General features: G+C 43.1%; 2 protein-coding genes, 1 non-coding gene and 1 pseudogene across 3 annotated transcripts; 1 reads left to right on the top strand and 3 right to left on the bottom strand.

The window, feature by feature from the left end:
- Window positions 1–1,839: 1,839 nt before the first annotated feature.
- Window positions 1,840–2,688, bottom strand: LOC130494869 (uncharacterized). Its single transcript, XM_056985690.1, has one exon. The coding sequence runs from the start codon at window positions 2,686–2,688 to the stop codon at window positions 1,840–1,842; it is 849 nt and encodes a 282-aa protein (XP_056841670.1).
- Window positions 2,689–9,398: 6,710 nt separating this feature from the next.
- Window positions 9,399–12,148, top strand: LOC108862155 (subtilisin-like protease SBT1.8). The gene is made up of 2 exons (XM_018636199.2): window positions 9,399–11,057; window positions 11,215–12,148. The coding sequence occupies exons 1-2, from the start codon at window positions 9,431–9,433 to the stop codon at window positions 11,877–11,879; spliced, it is 2,292 nt and encodes a 763-aa protein (XP_018491701.1). The 5' UTR covers window positions 9,399–9,430; the 3' UTR covers window positions 11,880–12,148.
- Window positions 12,149–12,564: 416 nt separating this feature from the next.
- Window positions 12,565–14,083, bottom strand: LOC108858289 (uncharacterized; annotated as a pseudogene).
- A 3,118-nt stretch (window positions 14,084–17,201) lies between these two features.
- Window positions 17,202–17,308, bottom strand: LOC130495286 (small nucleolar RNA R71). The gene has a single exon (XR_008934558.1). It is a non-coding gene; the product is annotated as a small nucleolar RNA R71 (small nucleolar RNA).
- Between the last annotated feature and the right edge of the window lie 3,367 nt (window positions 17,309–20,675).

Here is a 20,675-nt window from a genome sequence, read left to right as displayed (position 1 = left end):
GGTGAGTTTACAGTGTCATAACCTTTCGAGTAGTCGCTTAGCCACGGATAGATACCTGATCATACTCGGATCTTTCGCCTAGTAGTCTCCTTGGACTTGGCTTATGATCAATTGTGAATCGCTGAAGACCTGGATGTCTTCTACTCCCATTTGTTTGGCAAGTGTCAGCCATGCTATTACAGCTTCGTACTCAGCCTTGTTGTTCGTTGCTTTGAAGTTGCATCGTACAGCCCTTGAGGCTGATTCCCCCGTAGGGGAAGTTATGACTAGTCCCACGCATGCGCCCCTTACGTTACTAGACCCATCAATGTACAGTGTCCACTCGCCTTTCTCCCCTTCGCTATCACGAAGCTTTACCTCTTGTTTCAGGGCTGGAAGCATGGCGGGAGAGAATTCGGCTACGAAATATGTTAGTCGTCCGGACACTTCCGGCTTATGAAGGACTGCTTTGATGGGGAAGGAGGTGACCACCACGATTTGATGAGCCTGGAAGTAGGGGCGCAGCTGTCGAGCCGCGTTAACTAAGGCGAGGGCCAGCTTCTCAAGGTGACTATAGTGGGTCTCCGCATCTAGAAATGATTTGCTCACGTAGTAGATAGGATGTTGTTTCCTTCTTCTTCCCTTACCAGGACCGCGCTGACTGCATGCTCTGATACCGCCAGATAGAGCAGTAGGACTTCCCCTTCCAAGGGTTTTGAAAGGAGAGATGGAGTAGTGAGATAGGCCTTGAGGTCGGATAGGGCTTACTCAAATTTATCGGTCAATTGGAAGTCCTTGGGGTCTTTTAAGGTTTCGAAGAAAGCATGCGACTTGTCGGAAACCCTGGAGATGAATCTGCTCAGGGCGGCCATCCTTCCTGTCAGTCTTTGAACCTCATTGACATTGCGAGGAGAAGGTATCACCTGGATTGCTCTCACCTGCTCTGGGTTTGCTTCAATGCCCCTGTGGGTGACTATATACCCCACGAACTTCCCAGAGCTTACCCCGAACGAGCACTTTGAAGGGTTCAGCTTCATGTTATACCTCCTGAGAGTGGTGAAGGCTTGTTGAAGGTGTGAGATATGGTCCTCAGCGTCTAGAGACTTCACCAGCATATCATCAATATATACCTCCATGGTCTGCCCTATCTGATCGGCGAACATCATGTTGACAAGCCTCTATAAGGTCGAATCTTCGTTCTTCAATCCGAAAAGCATGACCTTGTAACAGTAGATGCCTCTTGAGGTCATGAACGAGGTCTTCTCTTGATCGTCAGGATGCATTAGGATCTGGTTATATCCGGAAAATGCATCCATGAAACTCATCAGCTGATGACCAGCAGTTGCATCGACTAGCTTGTCGATGTGAGGCAAGGGGAAGGGGTCTTTAGGACAGGATTTATTAAGGTCCGTGAAGTCGATGCAGACTCTCCACTTCCCATTCTTCTTCCTAACGACCACTACATTAGGTAGTCATTCCGGGTATTGCACCTCTCGTATGAATCCGGTATCCAGTAGATTCTTGACCTCTTCGTTGATTATCTCGTCCCTTTCAGGGGTGAACTTCCTCCTCTTCTGTCTGACAGGAGGGTGCATTGGATCCACTTGGACTTGATGCATGATGACGTCGGGATCAAATCATGGCATGTCCTCATGGGACCAGGCAAACAGTCGGAGTTGGATCTCAGGAAGTCGACCAATCTCCGTCTTAGTCCCTCTGGAAGCTTGGAGCCTATCTTTAAGTTTCGACCCATGTCCCCTTCTATGAGTGGAACGTCATCCATTTTTTCCACTTCCGGCTCTTCGGTATGCAGGGCCGGAAGCTTCTTCTGTAATTGCTATAAAACATGGGTTTTTCCTTTTAGGGTAGTCTGGTATCAGGACCTTGCATTTTCCTGGTCTCCCTTGACCGCCTTAATGCCCCAGGGAGTTGGAAACTTGACCAGTTGATGCAAAGTCGAAGGTACAGCTCCATGTCGTGGATCCAAGGCCTTCCTAGTATCACATTATACGATGAAGGGCAGCCGACGACTAGGAATTTCGTGGCCTGATTTATCCCCTCGGCATACACTGGGAGTAGAACCTCTCCTAAGGTTTGCTTAACCTCTCCGCTGAAGGCTACAAAGGGAGTCGCCTTTCTAGTTAGGGCCGTAGGTTCCAACCCTAGGTCGGCGAAGGCCGAATGGAAGATAATATTGCTGGAGCTTCCGTTGTCGACCAGTATTCGCTTGACCAAGCAGTTTGCTATGGTAAGTGAAATGACAAGGGCGTTGTGGTGAGGAGCAAGGACCTTCTCCTGCTCCCTTGCGGTGAAGCTGATCTTGTATGTTCCGAGGAGCAGGCGCTTAGGACCCTCGGCCTCTTGGCCATTCCTATCGTTGCGAGTACTTCCCTTGGCAGCGGCACTACTGATTCCGCTTACTTCGGACCCGCCTGAGATGACATGGATCACCCGGCCTTGCTGTTGTGGCAGCGCGGGAGCTGCTTCGGTAAGGAGACCGGGACCTTTTTTATTTAGAAGGTTCTTGGCCTTGTCTGAGAGGAACTCCCTTAGGTAGCCCTTCTTAAGAAGCTCGGCGACTTCCATCTTCAGGGCTATACATTCTTCCGTAGTGTGACCATGGTCACTATGGAACTCGCACCACCGCTTGGGGTTTCGATTAGCCTCTGAGGCCTTCATCTTAGGGGGCCATTTAACTTGAGGACCCATTTATCGCAGGACACCTATTAGCTCCGGCTTTGATATCGCAAGATGAGAGATGTCAAGCCAACTGGACACCATCATCCCCTCGGATCTAGGCAAAGGGCGATGCTGGTACCTGCCCCTGCTCGGGTTGCTAGTCTCCCTAGCGGACTTGGGATGAGAGGGCTCATCGCGATCGTTCCTGGTTGGCTTCGAGGGATTCTGATCGTACTTCGGACAGGCTTTGGCCCTACTAGCAACGTCTTCTTCCCATCTTACTTGAGCCCGAGCACGAGATCACACATCCTCCATAGTCATGCATTTGTATTTGATCAGCTCCTTGTAGAGATCTCCCTCCGGAAGTAGACCCCTCTTGAAGGCTGAGATAGTTGTATCAGCGTTGCACTCAGGGATAGCCACCTTCTCTTGGTTGAAGCGCGCTATGTAGGATCAAAGGGGTTCTTTCCTATGCTGGAGGACTTCAGAGAGATCATCTTAGTTTTTCTCTAGATTGCGACTACTAGCGAATTGCTCCACAAACTTATCGCTGAGGGCTGCAAAGGACTTGATGGACTTAGTGGGAAGATTGATATACCACTGGAGAGCAGGGCCAGTCAAGGTCGATCTGAATCCCTTGCACATGGTAGCTTCCCGTGCATCCCGGGGGATTGCTACGGCTAGCATGCGTTGCTTGTACTGAGCGATGTGATTGTCGGGATCTCCTGTACCTTCGTACATCTTTATGCTTGGGAAGGAGAACTTGCGTGGCATCTCTACCGAAGCAATCTCTTCCGCAAAAGGGGTATCGGAGTAGGACCCCTGATTACTCCTCTGAATAGGGGGAGCTACCCCTGGGAGCCTTTCTACCATAGAGTGAATGGTGCCGAACCTTTCGGAAACCACCCTTTCTAGGTAGGCGGCTAGAGCCGGGTCCGAGATCCCAGGATCATCGGGTGGGTACTCTTCATCTTCCGTATATGAATAGCTATCCACTTGAATTCGGGTCGCGTCGTGGGCAGCTTCACGTTCCTCGGGTTCATCGTTAGTGGAGACGGGTCGGTGAAGCGCTCCTTCACCGTCGTTTGGAGTATTGAGCGAAGCCATGGGTCGAACCCTAGTTCGGAACCGCTTTCGCTTGTTGCTGGTTTCCCCGAGAACATGGTTTTCTTGTCGGAGGACAAGATTCTCTGCTTCTATGGGGTCTAGCTTCTCGGCGCTCTGCTGCAGCTGCTTGGAGTGTTCTCCAAGTTAGTCTTTTAGGGGTTGAACTTCTAGAAGAAATTCATGACCTCCAAGTGTGGTCTCCCGAGCTTTGTGAAGATCGGTAACCTGACTTTGAAGGATCTCGAGCCGGTTGAGGAGTTCGATCTCCCTCGGGGTCATCTCTGCTTGGTTAGTATGGTCCTCTAGTGCCATCGTCACGTAGTTGGATTACTCCCCTCCTTCTAGCGCCCAACTGTTAGGGTATTTTTGTGTAGGATCGTTTTAGTACTACGGAACACTAGAAGAATTGATATGAAAGCGAGAGATTAGACTGGAAGAGATGTTTTATTGAGTTATGCGTATGGGGACTACAACGATTTGGTGTATAAACCTTTGTTCTAGCCACCTAAACCCTAATCTCTTAGTCTTGAAACGTCGATCCCTCATTTTAGGGTTTGGGCTCCCCTTTTATAGTTGTAGATGTCGGCTTCAAGTAATAGAACTCTTCCATAATCGAAAAAATGGAAGTTTCCCATTAGGCGAAAAACTTCTATTTTGCTTCAAGGGTCGATCCTTTCAAGGGGGTTGAACCTATGGCAGGGGTTGGTTCCTGGTTTCTTCTTGAGCAAAGGTCCGAAAGTTGAAGGCCTATCCGGAAGCTGGAGAAAATTGACGTCTGGATATTTTTCCCCAACAGTAACTTTTCTATTTAATAATTCATTTTAACATTTATAACCCCTAAATTAAAAGTTTAAATTACAAACCCTATATCTGAACTCCAAACCCTACTCTTCAAACCCCAAATGTCTTTAAACCCTATGTATTGTACCAAAATGATAAATCTACAGAGTAAAACTAATATTTTCCAATTTAAACACCAAATCTTAATACCTAAATTACAAACACTAAAAACACTTAAACATTTTTTAAGTTCGAAAATCTTAACATAAACTTTAAAACTCTAACCTTTTTATACTATAGCCTCAAATCTTAAAACTAAAATCAAAATTTCATCTCTATATTCTTATTCTATATATAACTTTGAGAACACAAACCTTAAATCTTCATTCTATAATTAATCTTCATTCTATAATTAAAATTATATTATATAATTAAACTCTAATTTCAAACATAAACCATACTTCTCAAACGTTGTCTTGATCATATACCCTTACATAAAACATATTCACCATACTTTATTTTTGTCGAATAAATGCCTTAATCATACTCACCATACCTTAATCATAAATATATTTTTTACTATTTACTTATAACATAACATTAAACAAAACTATATTTTTGTCTACTATATATTAAAGCTTAAATAAACTAAACATAACAAAAAATACACTTTGATCAAAAAAAAAAATACACTCATGTCGAAAGACATAAAAGAAAAGAAAAAAATACTCCTAACTTTCTATTGGTTAAGATAGTGGTGTGAGGATCACCATTGTTGACCATTGATGAATTATAATCAATGGTTCAGATTCAAGTTTTGTGTATCTTCCTCTCTCTCCAAGATCTCCTCTGTCGATTCATTTTCTTATTTTCTTCCAATCCTCTACTCTCCAGAACTTTGTCTCTTCCACAATTAACTCTGTCTCAATCTTTAGCAATCTCTCACGTCCTTCTTCTCCATTGCTTCTCTCACAATCATCTCTCAACAACGACGGCGCCAACCAAGAGCTCTGGTGTGACCAGCCCATGCGCCATTCGCAAGCAGATAGAGGAAGAGAAGTTCTGGTGTGGCAAGATTTACGGGTTGAGCTTGACGGCAGAGGAGGCAGAGACGTAGATGGATTCTCCACATCTGCAAAGGAGGGAGGATAAGAAGACGCAACAATGGCGTCATGGCGAGACTGTCTCTCTCTCTCTCTCTCCTATAATTGGTTTTGTTTTTTTAACAGATCTGGGAAGGATAAGCAGTGTTGTGACAGAGCGGCATCTCCGGTTATGCGTGGTGCAGCAGTGGTGCAAAAGCCGGTGGTTTTTTGGTGGTTCGTGGACAGTGGCTGAAGCTTTGTCAAGGTGGCGATGGTGGCTGAAGCTTTCTGAAGGTGGCGATGGTGGCTGAAGTGTCTATTAGGTTTAGATTTAGGTTTAGTTAGGTTTACATTGGTTTGGTTAAGATTAGAGTAATATGTCTATGTATTATTTGTTTAGTTTTGTAAACCAAAATTTATTGTAAACTAAATTTAATTTATAAATAAATTTTATTTTATTTTTAATTATAAAACAATACAATTCTTTTATTTTTAATTTTAATTATTTTTAAATTATCGGAGAACTTATAATAGCACGAAAATAGTGTTAATAGTTTAAGTTAATAATATCATACAAGTATTGCTATTATATTATATGTGCATATTTCATAGCTTTCGGAAAACGTTATCTTAGGAGAGATACCTATGATGGCTGCCGCATATATAGTATATATGAATTCGCTATCAAACATCTAATATAACATATTTTCCGCGCTAACAATATCTATATTTTTTGTAGTAGAGAGAGAACAAACGAGAACTCACTCCAGATACTACACCGCTCCAACGCTTCTCTGCTCACAAGATAGAGGACCTCGCGCCTCTTTATGGGAAGCTCCAATATCTGCTCAATTGTTTCATTTCCTTGAAAACAATCCAAACTAAGCACGTCTGCCAAGACAAGCAACCACCATTAAAATCAAAATATTAAAGAGAATATTCCAAGCTCCCATGACCCACCAGCCGTGCGCCAAGTCGGAGAAAGGCCTGGGAGATACATGAAAGCAAAATTTTCAGCTCAATGACCCTTGAAGACTGGATGTCGCTTCCTATCCTTCTTAGGAATCTCCTGAACCAGGAGTGCCTTACTACGGGAATAAAGATGGTATTGTCCCTAACCGGTGTTCATCGGAGAAATGGAGTAAGAATGGAGCACCTCAGCGACACCGATAATAAAGCCTTCAAGAACGCCGAGATTCTGCATGGCGATCAGTGTCCTCCAAGCCTGAGGATTCAACTGACCAGGAGAAATTTTGAATGTCTCTGAAACTTTGGCTACAAGTGAAGGAACTCCATCTCTAAAGCCTGACTCGAAGAAGCCCTCATAGACTGGTATCTCATCGACTTCGAAATCGGAAACTCTATCAGCAGGATCGGGAACCCGGATGACAACCTCGTCCGGGAGATCGTACCTTTGTTTCCAGCCTTCGACCTCCTCCACCCCAATCGATGATGGAGGACCAACAGAATGGAACCGTTCCATCGATGCCGCCGAAGAAGTCATCTCTGTGGCCGCATGGCCTGGGTTCTCGATCTCCGTCGTTAGATCGAGGGAAAAACCGGAGGAATCTGAAGATTCTGGAGGATCGGATGCACCTTTTCTCTACCTCATCTGACTCTAGCTCCTATGGAGTAAGCGTCTAGGGATGGATATGGTTTCATCTTCATTCTCGACAACGAAGCAGAACGAAAGAGAAATCAAATAAAGAGAGGAAAATGTGAGAGAATTACTCGTGAGAGATTAAGCTTGGAGAGAGATAGAGAACCGCCGAAGATCTTGAGATAAAAGGAAAGTGAAGCATCGATTAGGCGACCAGCCTGAGAAATTGAAGACAAAACCCTAATCGGAGTCCCATGTGCTAGAAAGGGATCCCACGCAAGGGACACGCGTCGAGAAAGCTATGGACGCGAACCCCAAGAAAATCATATGTTTCCCTCCAAAACCAGTCGCGGTCCTGGGATCGGAGTTCCAGAAAACTAGTATCGGAGAACTCTGGATATTGGGTCTTCCCTAGCTCAAGAGATCCTAGGGAATATTATTGGAACTCCAGACTATTCCAAGAAAACCAACTCCGCAATGGACTCCGGTCCTAAAGAAGACTCGACTAAGCATGAAGCTACTAAGGGTCCTACCTAGAGGAAGCCTGCTGAGAATGAGCAACTCCGGTTGACTTGAGTGCACTAGTTATTCCCTGAGTTCGACGACGAAATCGCAAAATAAAGGGCAAACTATTGAAGAAAAATACTTCGGTATCATTTTCCTCCAGGCTCCAGGCAGGACCCAGACTTCCGAGTCCCCGCTTACGAAATACCCCGGGTCCTCACTGAAAGGAACTCGGGAACTCATGGACTACCCTTCGGAATTACTCCAGGAACTATCCTCGGGAACTACCCTTCTCCGAGAAATGGAAAACTTCCGACTAGAAGAATCTTCCATATTTCCGAATATGGAAGAATTCCTCTTACTCATACCGACAAAGGAGCAACTATATAGGCGAAACAAAACCCTAAAGCAGGGGATCGACATATCTATACTCCAAGACTTACAGATTAGACTTAGATGGCTAGATCTAAGGTTCTTATTCTACACCTTGTAATTCCGGCTCTTGGATCTAAAAAAAATATCTCTTCAAGTCTCTTTATTCATCACCTTTTACAAGTCTCTCACGAATCTACTCGAACTCTTCAAAGATTCAAGATTTTTCTTCGTTCCGTTGTACCCTAAAAAGGACTTACACAAAAATTCCTTAACATTACCCAAACTTGAGATTTGAGGTTCGTCAGTACTATGATCTGGTGGAGTTGATGACACCACCTCATTTGCATTGAACCAGACATGACATTCACTCTCTGCATAGCGAACTAGCTACAAAAGATCTTTGTCTATTCCCCTAAAAAGTTTATCATTTATGGCCTTTCAAATGTACCTGATTATACAGAGATAAAAATCTATGTCTAAATCTGACTCGACAATGATGTTTTTTCTCCAAAATAAATAATCTATGTTAGCATAGTTGCTCGGGACATGAAAAATATTTGGATTCGTTGGCATCACTGATAAGAACTACGCTTATAAAACTGGTGGACATTCAAAAATTGCATGAATAACAGATTTTTCTGGTTCTTTGGGCAATAATTATCTGATTTTGTTTTATTATGTTTTATCATATTTCTTATTTTTAGGGTTTTGAGAAAAAAAAAAGCAGAAATATTGGCGTCGGCTTAAATTTCTGTAAAAATACATTGATGGTTGATCTGTTTTCGTATTTTTCTTGAAAATTTTGTGTTAAAAAGGAATTTTCGTATTTTTAGGGTTTTGAGAAAAAAAAAAGAAAACAGAAATATTGGCGTCGACTTAAGTTTCTGTAAAAATACATTGATGGTTGATCTGTTTTTGTATTTTCTTGAAAATTTTGTGTTTAAAAGGAATTATTTCAGTGAAAAACACGTCAGTATATATGGGCCTAAAATTCATTAGAAAAAATATAGTATTACGATGCTAATTTAAAGAAAAATATAAAAAGGAAAAGAAGCGAAAAGAACGTTGAGAAGACCAATAAAGAAAGGATGGGCCCAATAAAAACAGAGGCAATGAGTGCCCTTTAACACGTATCGTGTCTCCAGCTGTTCCCCCACACTCTTTCGAAAAACGCACCGACGATGGCATTCCCGTTATTATTCTAACGGTCACACGACCCCAACGTGGCTCGCTTTTTCTAATATTTTTAAAAATACCCAAACACACCCTTCTCCTTGTTATATTTCATTCTCTTGTCTACACTCTCTTTCTCTATACAGTCATGGCTTCTCCCATCACCATCACACTCATCTTCCTCTTCCTCCTCTATTCAGCACAAGGCAAACGCACCTACATCGTCCGGGTTAAACACTCTGATAAACCGGAATCTTTCTCAACTCACCACGATTGGTACACTTCGCAACTCAAATCTATCTCCACCGATCCACTGTCACAATCGGAACCGGGATCTGAATCTCCTCTTCTTTACACGTACACAACCTCCTTCCACGGCTTCTCGGCTTTCCTGGACACAAACGAAGCAGAATCCCTCCTCAGCTCCTCCGACTCAATCCTGGATGTCTTCGAAGATCCTGTCTACACGCTGGACACGACACGAACTCCGGAGTTCCTGGGTCTCAATTCAGAGTTCGGTGTTGCTTCAGGGTACATCGGGCACCCCTCTAACGGTGTGATAATCGGAGTCTTAGACACTGGTGTGTGGCCCGAATCCAAGAGCTATGATGATTACGGTATGCCAGAGATTCCTTCCAAGTGGAAAGGAGAGTGTGAATCTGGACCCGATTTCGACTCCAAGCTGTGTAACAAGAAACTGATCGGAGCTAGAAGCTTCTCTAAAGGCTTTCAGATGTCTTCGGGCGGTGGTTTCTCGACCAAACGTGAGTCTGTTTCTCCCCGCGACGTCGACGGACACGGAACACATACTTCCAGCACCGCCGCTGGATCCGCCGTCACGAACGCCAGTTTCCTCGGTTACGCCGCCGGTACGGCCAGAGGGATGGCGACGGGTGCTCGCGTGGCGACTTACAAGGTCTGTTGGAGCAGCGGATGTTTCGGATCCGACATCCTCGCCGCCATGGATCGAGCCATTCTAGACGGCGTCGACGTGCTTTCTCTCTCCCTCGGCGGCGGATCGGCTCCTTACTACCGCGACACCATCGCGATCGGATCCTTTTCGGCTATGGAGAAAGGCGTCTTCGTCTCTTGCTCCGCCGGAAACAGCGGTCCCACTAGATCTTCGGTCGCGAACGTCGCGCCGTGGGTCATGACCGTCGGAGCCGGGACCCTGGACCGCGATTTCCCCGCTTACGCGAACCTCGGAAACGGGAAACGCCTCGTCGGAGTTTCGCTTTACAGCGGAGAAGGGATGGGGACGAGACCGCTCGAGTTGGTTTACAACAAAGGGAACAGCAGCTCCAGCAATCTCTGCCTCCCTGCCTCCCTCGATCCCGCCACGGTGCGTGGCAAGATCGTGGTCTGCGACAGAGGAGTTAACGCTCGTGTTGAGAAAGGAGCCGTTGTGAGAGACGCTGGAGGTTTGGGGATGATAATGGCCAACACGGCGGCGAGTGGTGAGGAGCTTGTCGCCGATAGTCATTTGCTTCCGGCGATTGCTGTGGGGAAGAAGACGGGTGATCTCCTTAGGGAATACATCAAATCGGAATCGAATCCGACCGCTCTTCTTGTGTTTAAAGGAACGGTTCTTGATGTTCGTCCTTCTCCTGTGGTTGCTGCGTTTAGCTCTAGAGGTCCAAACACTGTCACTCCTGAGATCTTGAAACCTGACGTCATTGGTCCTGGAGTTAACATTTTGGCTGCTTGGTCTGATGCTATTGGTCCTACTGGTCTTGACAAGGACTCGAGGAGGACCCAGTTCAACATCATGTCAGGTACTTCACCACCTTTGTCTTTCAATTACTGCTTATCTCTACGGTCATCAAGTTTCAATTGCAGTTCTTTTTTATTAATTCATTATATGTGGATTATCAAGAGGGGATTTGGGAAATATATTTTGTTTTGACATGAAAGGGTTTTGATATTTGTTAGGTACGTCAATGTCATGCCCACACATCAGTGGTTTAGCCGGTCTTTTGAAAGCAGCTCACCCTGAGTGGAGTCCAAGCGCCATCAAATCAGCGCTCATGACCACAGCTTACAATCTTGACAACACCAACTCTCCTCTCCGTGATGCTGCAGATAACAGCCTATCCAACCCACACGCTCACGGCTCGGGCCACGTAGATCCTCAAAAGGCTCTCTCGCCGGGTCTTGTCTACGACATCTCGACTGAGGAATACATCAGGTTCTTGTGCTCTCTCGACTACACAGTAGATCACATCGTGGCGATTGTGAAGCGACCAAGCGTTAACTGCTCGAAGAAGTTCTCTAATCCTGGGCAGCTCAATTACCCAAGTTTCTCGGTTTTGTTTGGTGGCAAAAGGGTTGTGCGGTACACCAGGGAGGTAACCAACGTGGGTGCAGCGAACTCGGTTTATACAGTGGTGGTTAGTGGAGCACCTAGTGTTGGGATATCGGTTAAACCATCGAAGCTTGCGTTTAGAAGTGTGGGAGAGAAGAAGAGGTACACGGTCACGTTTGTAAGCAAAAAGGGAGTGAGTTTGACGAACAAGGCTGAGTATGGATCCATCACTTGGAGCAATCCGCAACACCAAGTAAGAAGTCCCGTGGCATTCTCATGGAACCGGTTTTGATTACAAAAAAATAAACACAAATCTAAATCTAACATCCCAGTGATGTTTTCTGTTTTTAAGTTTATTTACTGTTCGAGAAGATTTCAGTTCCTAAAGTGACTGTGGTTTAGGATAAACAAAAACTTATCCTGAGCCATAAGCAATGCTAATCCTTCTTTGTTTGATTTGTGTTTGAATGTACTGTGTGGATGGATGAGTAGAAAAAATGTTGTCAAGGAAAGAACGATGATGTTATATGTTATTATTGTTTGAAAATTTCGCTTTAACTATTCTGATGTAATTGTCAAGCAACAAGAAAAGTAGTGCGACTGTGACATCATCATCACTCGAGACAAAAGTGGAGAACATGCGTTCAATAAATGATCACATGAAGCAAACATGTTAATGAATGATGATGATGTATTATTTTAAAAGTCTTCTAACGGTGGAAGCGTCATTTATATAAAATAAAATTAGAACCATCAAAGGTCAACATTTTATAATATAATGATAATATCCAATATTTTATTTTTGTGAGTGCAATCAACAACTAAAAATCAAGGAGAACAATTGAGTGAAACATCCAAGGAGAGATTCTTCACTCTTTTCTATCTTTTTTAGTTGGCTGTTTTGCTTCTTCTGGCTTCATCCTAGATAGGAAGCTTGAGAGACCATTGGTTAAAGCAGAGATTGTGATCAAGGAAGCTCAAAGCATGCTGGTTGCCTGCAACCACAAATAGATTCAAAACAAAAATTAGAAATGGATATTATATCAAGAAGAGTAGAAAGATGTGCAACATACCTCATATTTGCCACTGTTAGTTACGTGCTCCTCAATAACACCAATGCTCAATTGCAACTTGCTTAAAAATGAAATGGTTGAAGATGAGTTCATAGGAGTGACAGCCAGATCATCTGACACTATGAAGTTTGTTTCTCCCTTCTCGTGTCCAATACTAGCAGAAACTGGAGATACCTTGCCAATTCTTAAACCGTCTTCAAGTACAGTCTTCTTAATCTTTTGATTGACCGTGTTATCAGTATAACCATGACGAGAGAACAAGCATTCTTACTCTCGTGTTTCCTGGATAACAACATCGAGAAGTTGTGCCCTCAGTTGTGCGCTGAAGCTGTAGCAATGAGGAAGTACGCATTTGGAAATTGTGGCTTCTTTTTGCTCCTCGAAGCTCAGCTCTTTAAAGCTTCTGCACAAATTCCCAACGCATCCAAGGTTGGCATTGTCAATAGAGAGTTCCCACGCAAACTCAAGCGAGATGGCAAGAAAACTGAAAAGAAAATCAACAAAATATTCTCTCCACTCAGCATAAAGATTCTCCATGTCAAGCTTTTTAATCAAAACTTTCAAGGTTAAACATCCATCTTCTCCAGCAACTCTAGATTCTTGCACAAGTGGAGTCAAAATTTTACGTTTCCTTGTCATGACACAATGTTTCCTCAGAAATATATCTGTCAAGGGAGCTTCCGAAGTGAACAAACAACCTAGCAAACTCGTTACCTAGAAAAGAAAAAAAACGATTAATCAGAAGCAAAACGAAAAGCATGTAAAAAAAAATTTAAGTAGAGTACCTCTTCAGAACAACCATCAAGAACCATTTGTCGCGGGCTATCGAAACCAGAAAAACTACGATCATTGAGGATATTTAGGACAAGACTCATAGAGTTCAGTGCTTCCTTCATATCATCGGTGATGATAAATGACGTTCTGCAACTAAGGAAAACCCCATCACCTTCCTCTCCTTCTTCTACATGTATATAGTGTCCCATCGTTCTTCCGCAGCTTGACTTCAAGGCACGGATATTGATGTACGCCTTACAGCAAGACTCATCATACATAAAATGTGGGCAAAACAAAGAACTTTGTCTCCTCAGCAGCATCATCTTCTATATTCAACTTAAGCCATCTGCATTGAGCTTCCTTCATACTTTTGGGATGCAGCAGAAGATTCTTACAAGCTTGAGTCTGGAAGTTATCATCGTCCATGATAGAAACACTTCTGTGAATGTTGTGAAAACAACCAACGGTTGATGACTGTGGATTCTTATGCTTCTCTAGAAGCCTTACAATGGTACCCATTGGGAGTGTCAAAAGGCCACATAGCACTTCAACAAAATCTTTCCCCGCTTCAGCCAAAACAACTCTGTTTTTTCTCTTCGTCAATGAGAAATCTCAGAGTAAACATGTGTTTCTCTGAAGTCTTAGCCATTACACTATTATTATCAAAAAGAGTAACTAATCGAGCAGTGTCTTTAGAATTCAAATTTTTGTCCGTGTCAGAATCGAAGCTGTCGCTCCATAATATTTTAAACAAACAGACCTTTGAGACCGCATGCATGAGTTTGAATACTTGTGCCAAAGTTGTCTAGTTTCCATCAAATTGCATCGACTAAGATGTTTCATGCAAAATTTTCTGCTTTTTTACTTCTGTTCTTGGAAATGAGGAATTAAAACAAATAGTTATATTAGTATATTTTCTTAACATTTGTGTTAGTTTATCATCCCGGGTTGTCGAATTCTTTATTTGAATTTGTTGGGTTTACTAGGCTAATAAGAGATGATAATTTTGACACCAAATATGTGAAACCAAATTTGATTCGAACCGCATGTTTCCATGCTATTTTTTTTTCCCGAAAACATGTTACCAGGCTAGTTTTTGTCTTAGAAGTTAATAGCCCGACATTCATTACGGCATTGTCTATCTAACCTTTCGTGTCTTATGCGAAATGGTTAAAAATTAAAATGTAGGGAGGGGACGTCGAACTCGGGTTACTGGGAGGAATAGATAATGTTGTAGCCACTAGGAAACGACGACATAGTTCACCTTTCGTGTCTTCTTATTACCCTATCAAATGTGTCACGTGGCACAAACCCAAGAATCTTTCAGCAACACATTAATCTACACTATAATTTGACATCTCAAAATCATTCTGATTTCTGAAGTTTCCTTTTGCCAAAGTCAATGACGAGTTAAACTGCCAAGGAACGTATCTTTGAATTTTCACGTGATCGATCTTTTTGACCTAAAAAGGAGCAATAATTATATTTTTAAGTACATGCATGCAAATGATACACCCATATTAGAAAATAAAACATTTTTTATATTACATTCATGATTTATGATGAGATACAATGTGAAGAAGAAGATGACATGGCCATAGATAAAAACACAATGGTTTCAATAGTTATCTTATTTCTTTTTTTGTTTAGTGGAATTGACGAATTGTGTTTCATGATGTCTTGCATATTTCCATTGTTTTATCTTCATATTCACATGCATTTTGATCATCAAAGGCATCATCTAGGCATATCTAGGATGCATTTCATTGCACATGTCCTTATCAGGTGTTGGAGATGCAACATGGTGATCATGGAAGGTTTGAGAGGTGTTTTAGAAGCAAGAGTGATGGTCCAGCTCGTGTGCCTATTTCACTAAGTGTTGCAGCGGTCTTTTGCGTCCACAGCGGCCTTGTGTCACGGTGTCATTATGCCGCTGCGAAACCAAGTGTTGGATAATAAAATTGCGTACGCTCAATCGGTTTCCCGCAGCGGTTCCTGAAGCCGCCACGTTACAATCATGGAGAAAATGAGGCTAGGTGTCCCAGCGGCTTTTGGGCACAGCGGCCTTGAGGCCATGAGTCAGGATACCGCTCCACGTCGAGAGCCAGCGGCCTTGTTACCCACAGAGGCATAGTGGCCTGTCATCAAGCCGTTGTGCACCGTGTTTTACGTTAAATTACTATTTTGCCCTCTACGATTTACACACTCTAAACCTATGTTTAAGTTATCATTTTGTAGCCACCAGGCAGATTATCTTTTGGTACTGGAAAAACATCAAACTATTGGAGATCAATCTCTTTTTGGATCATTGATCCTTTGTTCTTATTTCATTTCTTGTTGATTTCTTTCTCTGTTTATGATCAATCTGAAATCCAATATGGGTTCAAGAATGATCATGGGCATTAGTGAGTAATCACCTTTTGGATTCATAGGTTAGGGTGATTAAGGGTGATTAAGCTAGTTCTAGGATGTTTTAGGTATAGATCATACTTGTTCCTTGCTAGTAGAGTGATCTTAATGCATCATTTGAGTAGGCCACTCAAAGGGTGATCTCTAGGCATTTCTCACCCGACAGGTGTTCGATGAAATGCCTGAGTCAACTCTCCTAGGCTTTTAGTGTACTTTGCCAAAGACATTTGTTGTTAAAGATGCTAAGATAGCTAATAGACTTGTTAGTAATGATTGCTTGCATGTTATTCAACCAAAGACATTTGATGTTTGAGACATGTTAGCAAATGAGCATTCATCTAGACATAGAGCTTGCTTAGAATTGTGTCTAGGCTTAAGGTTGATAGTTTGATTTATCATTTGCATTCCTTAGATCGAAACCTGATCACCCAAGGTCTAAATCCCCATACCCATGAGTTCTCCTTTCCAATAGCTTAAAAGTATCATTTCTGTTACTTGAATTCTAGTTTTAATTTAAAAACCATCCAATTCACTGATTGCACTTAGATTAGGCAAATACTTGCATTCTCTCTGCATTTGAATCCCTCAGAACTGGTTCGACAACTTACTTCCACTATACTATTATTTGACTTAGGAGCCTCAAAACTCCTAACATCAAATTGGCGCCGTTGCCAAATTCTGAGTTTGATTTGAACATTGAGATTTAGTCATTTGCTTGAGACTAAGTCATTTTTATTTTTGTAAGTTACTGATTCTCTTGTTCACCTCTTTGTGATTTTTAGGTGTATGAACTTGAGGAGAAAAGGTACATCAAACCTTGTTCCAAGAGCCACAGACATCGGAGCTTTAGAGAGAGAGTGTGCTAGAAAAAGAAGAGAAGAAGAGCAACAAGCTCAACTGCAGACACTGGAAGCTCCAATGGAAGAACAACAAAATCCTCAGAACCCCAATGAAGTCAACAATCTCCACCCCAAGGGGCACAACAGCGAGCAGCTCGCCCCATTGGCACTTATGACCGCCCAAACATCCATGGTCCTAGACTTGGAAGAGCACGAGCAGCTGTGCTGCTAACAACTTTGAGATTAAGTCAGGACTGCTAAACTGCATAGAGAACAACAAGTATCATGGTCTGGCTGTGGAGGACCCATTTGATCACTTGGATAAGTTCGACAGCTACTGTGGTATGTCAAAGAACTAATGGTGTGTCAGAGGATGCCTTAAAGCTCAAGCTATTCCCTTTCTCTTTGGGGGATAAGGCACGTCAATGGGAGAAGTCTCTACCAAGTGACTCCATCACCACTTGGGAAGACTGCAAAAGGGCATTCTTGGAGAAGTTCTTCTCTACCTCAAGAACTGCTAAGTTGAGGAATGAGATCTCCAGTTTCCAACAGAAGAACTTGGAAGGATTCAGTGAAGCTTGGGAGAGATTCAATGGTTACCAAGCTCAGTGCCCACACCATGGATTCTCTAAGGAGAGCTTGCTGAGCACATTCTACAGAGGTGCTCTTCCTAAGTACAGAGCCAGACTTGATACAGCTAGCAATGGGTTCTTTTTGGGGAGAACTGAGGAAGAGGCAGAGGCTCTGGTTGACAACAATGGTTAAGAGTGATGCAGCCTACAGTGGAGACCATGACAGAAGCAGTAAAGGTGATGACAAGCAAACAAGGAATGAGATAAAGGCTCTTCAAGAGAAGATTGACACACTCCTTGCTGATAGGGCCACGCAAGCGCAGGTGAACCTTGTTGGCAACCCAAGCCAGGAGATACCTCCTACTGTCAATGAGGTTGAGGGTTTGGAAGGGCAAGAAGAATTGTGTTTCATCAACAGTAATGGTAGCTGGTACAAGAAGGAACCCAACTTTCAGTACAACAACTACCAACAGAAGCCTATTCAAACAACCAGCAGAGTGGTTATCAGCCTCGAAACAACCAGCAGAGCAACTATCAGCCTCAGCAAAAACTCCTCTCCTAGCTCCTCTGCCCCTCAACAGAGCAGCACTGATGCCTTACTGAAACAGATCTTGGAGTCTCAGACTAGAAGTGAGAAGCATGTGGGCTATGAGCTGAAGAACCTTCACTCCAAGATTGATGGGAGCTACAATGAGCTCAACAACAAATTCTCCCACCTTGCTTCTTCTGTCAAGAATTTGGAGAATCAGTATGCTTCCATGAGCTCCCACCAGAACCGCCAGCAAGGATCTCTACCTGGAAAGTCAGATCAAAACTCCAAGGAAGCAAAAGCTGTCACACTTAGGAGTGGGTAAGCAGTTGACTCCTGTAACCCTCACCAAGGATGCTAAGAAACAAGGTGAGGAGGTGGCCATCAACCTAGATGATGAAGTGGTCATTGTTAAGACAAGATGATGAGATCTTGGAGAAGATTGAGAAAGGTAAGGGTAAAGGAAAGGTTGGAGAAGAGAAGAAGACAACAAAAGATGTGAATCTGCTGCTCGCAAGCCTCTCGCAGAAGAGAGCTCTTCTGTCCCTCCTCCCTATGAACCCAAGCTTCCATTCCCTGGTAGATCAAGAAGCAGCTGCTACAGAAGTACAAGCTTTGTTTGAGAAGCAGATGAGTGAGCTCAGGTTACAATGCTCATCATTGATGCTTTCATGCTGATTCCTCAATACAGCAAGTTCCTGGAAGATGTTGTAGCTGCTAAGAAGAAGGAGATGGAGGGGCATGATGGTTCTGAGTCATGAGTGCAATGCCATCATTCAGAGGCTTGATGCTCCAGAGAAGCTAGAGGATCCAGGATGCTTCACACCCTTGTGCTCTTGGACCTATGGTATTTGAGAAATGTCTCTGCGATTTGGGAGCTAGTGTCAGCTTGATGCCTTTGTCTGTGGCAAAGAAGCTTGGCTTCACTCAATACAAGAAGTGTAGACTCTCTCTGGTGTTGGCTGATCGTTCAGTGAAGTACCCTGTGGGCATCCTAGAGAACCTCCCTGTGAAGATTGGAGGGTATGAGATACCTACAGATTTTGTGGTGCTTGAAATGGGTGAGGAGGCTCAAGACCCATTGATTCTTGGAAGGCCATTCTTAGCTACAGCAGGAGCTATTGTGAATGTGAAAGAAAGGCAAGATTGACCTCCATTTGGGTAAGGAGAACACCCTCCACTTTGACATCAAGGAGAAAATGAGGAACCCAACTGTGTTTGGACAAGCCTTCATCATCGAAGAAATGGGCCCTCCTGCTGATGATCACCTGGTGAGCTACCACCCGAGGAAGATGGGTGTTAACTCCACTTTCTGCACCTACTCCAGCCTGATCCAAAGGAGGCAAAGTCAAGCTAGAGACTTAAAACAAGCTCACTTGGGAGGAAGTCCCATGAGTATCCTTGTATATATTGCATTAGTATTTACATTTTCATCTCTGCATAAAACAATGGGAAAATGAAGTTGTGTGCAGGTGTGGAGCAGAAACTCGGACATCAGAGCGAGGTCTCCGCAGCGAAAGTCACGAGGTCGCTCCAGCTGGGAAGCGACCTGCCGCAGCGACCCCTCCACCTCGCTCCCGTCTCAGGTAACTGGAAACTTCCCTTCTCCATCTTTTCTTTGCATTTTAGAATTTCATTGGGTACCTCACTCACACAGAGACTGTGTGATTTAAGTGTGGGGGAGGTACCAAGTATTTGATCATGTTTGTTTCCATGATTTTGAGTCTCATGCATTGCATATTACATTCTTATTTGCATAGAAAAATCCAAAAAAATAAAAAAAAATTGAAAAACACAAAAAGAATCATTTAGTTGCATCATTTGCATTTTTAGGATTGAGTCTAGAAGCATATAGGTTGCATTCATGCATTAGGGGGATTTCAACCTTGTAAAGAGCTCATGCTAAGTACTGAATTTGGTGACCTTTGTAATCATGACAAGTAGCTTGAGCACCCTTTGGAAAGCTTGTAAACTTCGCGCCCTTGAATGCTCCTCTTGAAACTCATTTGACTGTTGATACTCTCTCTTTGAAGTAAGCTCATGTTTTAATGTCTCTTGCATATGGTCCCTTGTGTACTAAGTCATGGATATACACACTTGAGTTGTCCCATCTGTTTTTACCAATCTTTTTGACAAACTCAAGTGGTACTCCACTCCCAAAACCCATACCTCCTTTTAAACCATCATTATTTGTTGAGTGAGGCCTCTTTGGAAAAGCTTTACATGTGCATAATGTTGAGAGTATTGGGAACGACAATGCTTAGTCTCCATTCTTGCTAGATTAGTCACTCTATTGTCTAGCTATAGGAAGGGGATGAGTTGTTGTGATTGTGATTTGGGAATATGAAAGGTTTGACTCTTTTGTGGTAAATGATTAGTCTTTTTGGAAAAGTGGAGAAGTATCTAGCTCTTATTGTGAAAAGTCTTGGCCCCCAAATATTAAAAAAAAAAAAGAATAAAAAAGGGCTAGCAAAGTTGTTAGGAGCTCAGATTTGTTTTAAAATTGTGAAAATCCCTTATTGATTTCAAAAAGAAAGAGTCTGATGTGAAAAATGTTCTTGGGATCTTTTGGTGGAGATGTGAGTTGGGTTTGACATTGAGGAATAATTGAATATCTTGTGTGTTTGGGAAAGGGTAGAACAATGGAGATTGAGCATTGTATGCATGAGTTGATCCTTTCTTAGATATATTATGTGTAATGTCGAAGCTACTTTGTTTTGAGAGTAAACCACCCTTAAAAGATCATTTTGAACCTCTGATTTCACTTGCATTAAAGTCTTTGTCTTACCAAACCAAATGACTTGGACCAGTTGACCATTTTGTGAGATGTCTATTGAGTTTGCCTTCATAAATGTTAGTAGAGATGTGGATTTGTGGTTTGTAGATGCATGG

Source organism: Raphanus sativus, chromosome 5, assembly GCF_000801105.2.
Source record: "Raphanus sativus cultivar WK10039 chromosome 5, ASM80110v3, whole genome shotgun sequence".
NCBI lineage: Eukaryota > Viridiplantae > Streptophyta > Magnoliopsida > Brassicales > Brassicaceae > Raphanus > Raphanus sativus.
Note: the sequence above shows the minus strand (reverse complement) of the source record. Positions and strands in the feature narration are given on the sequence as shown.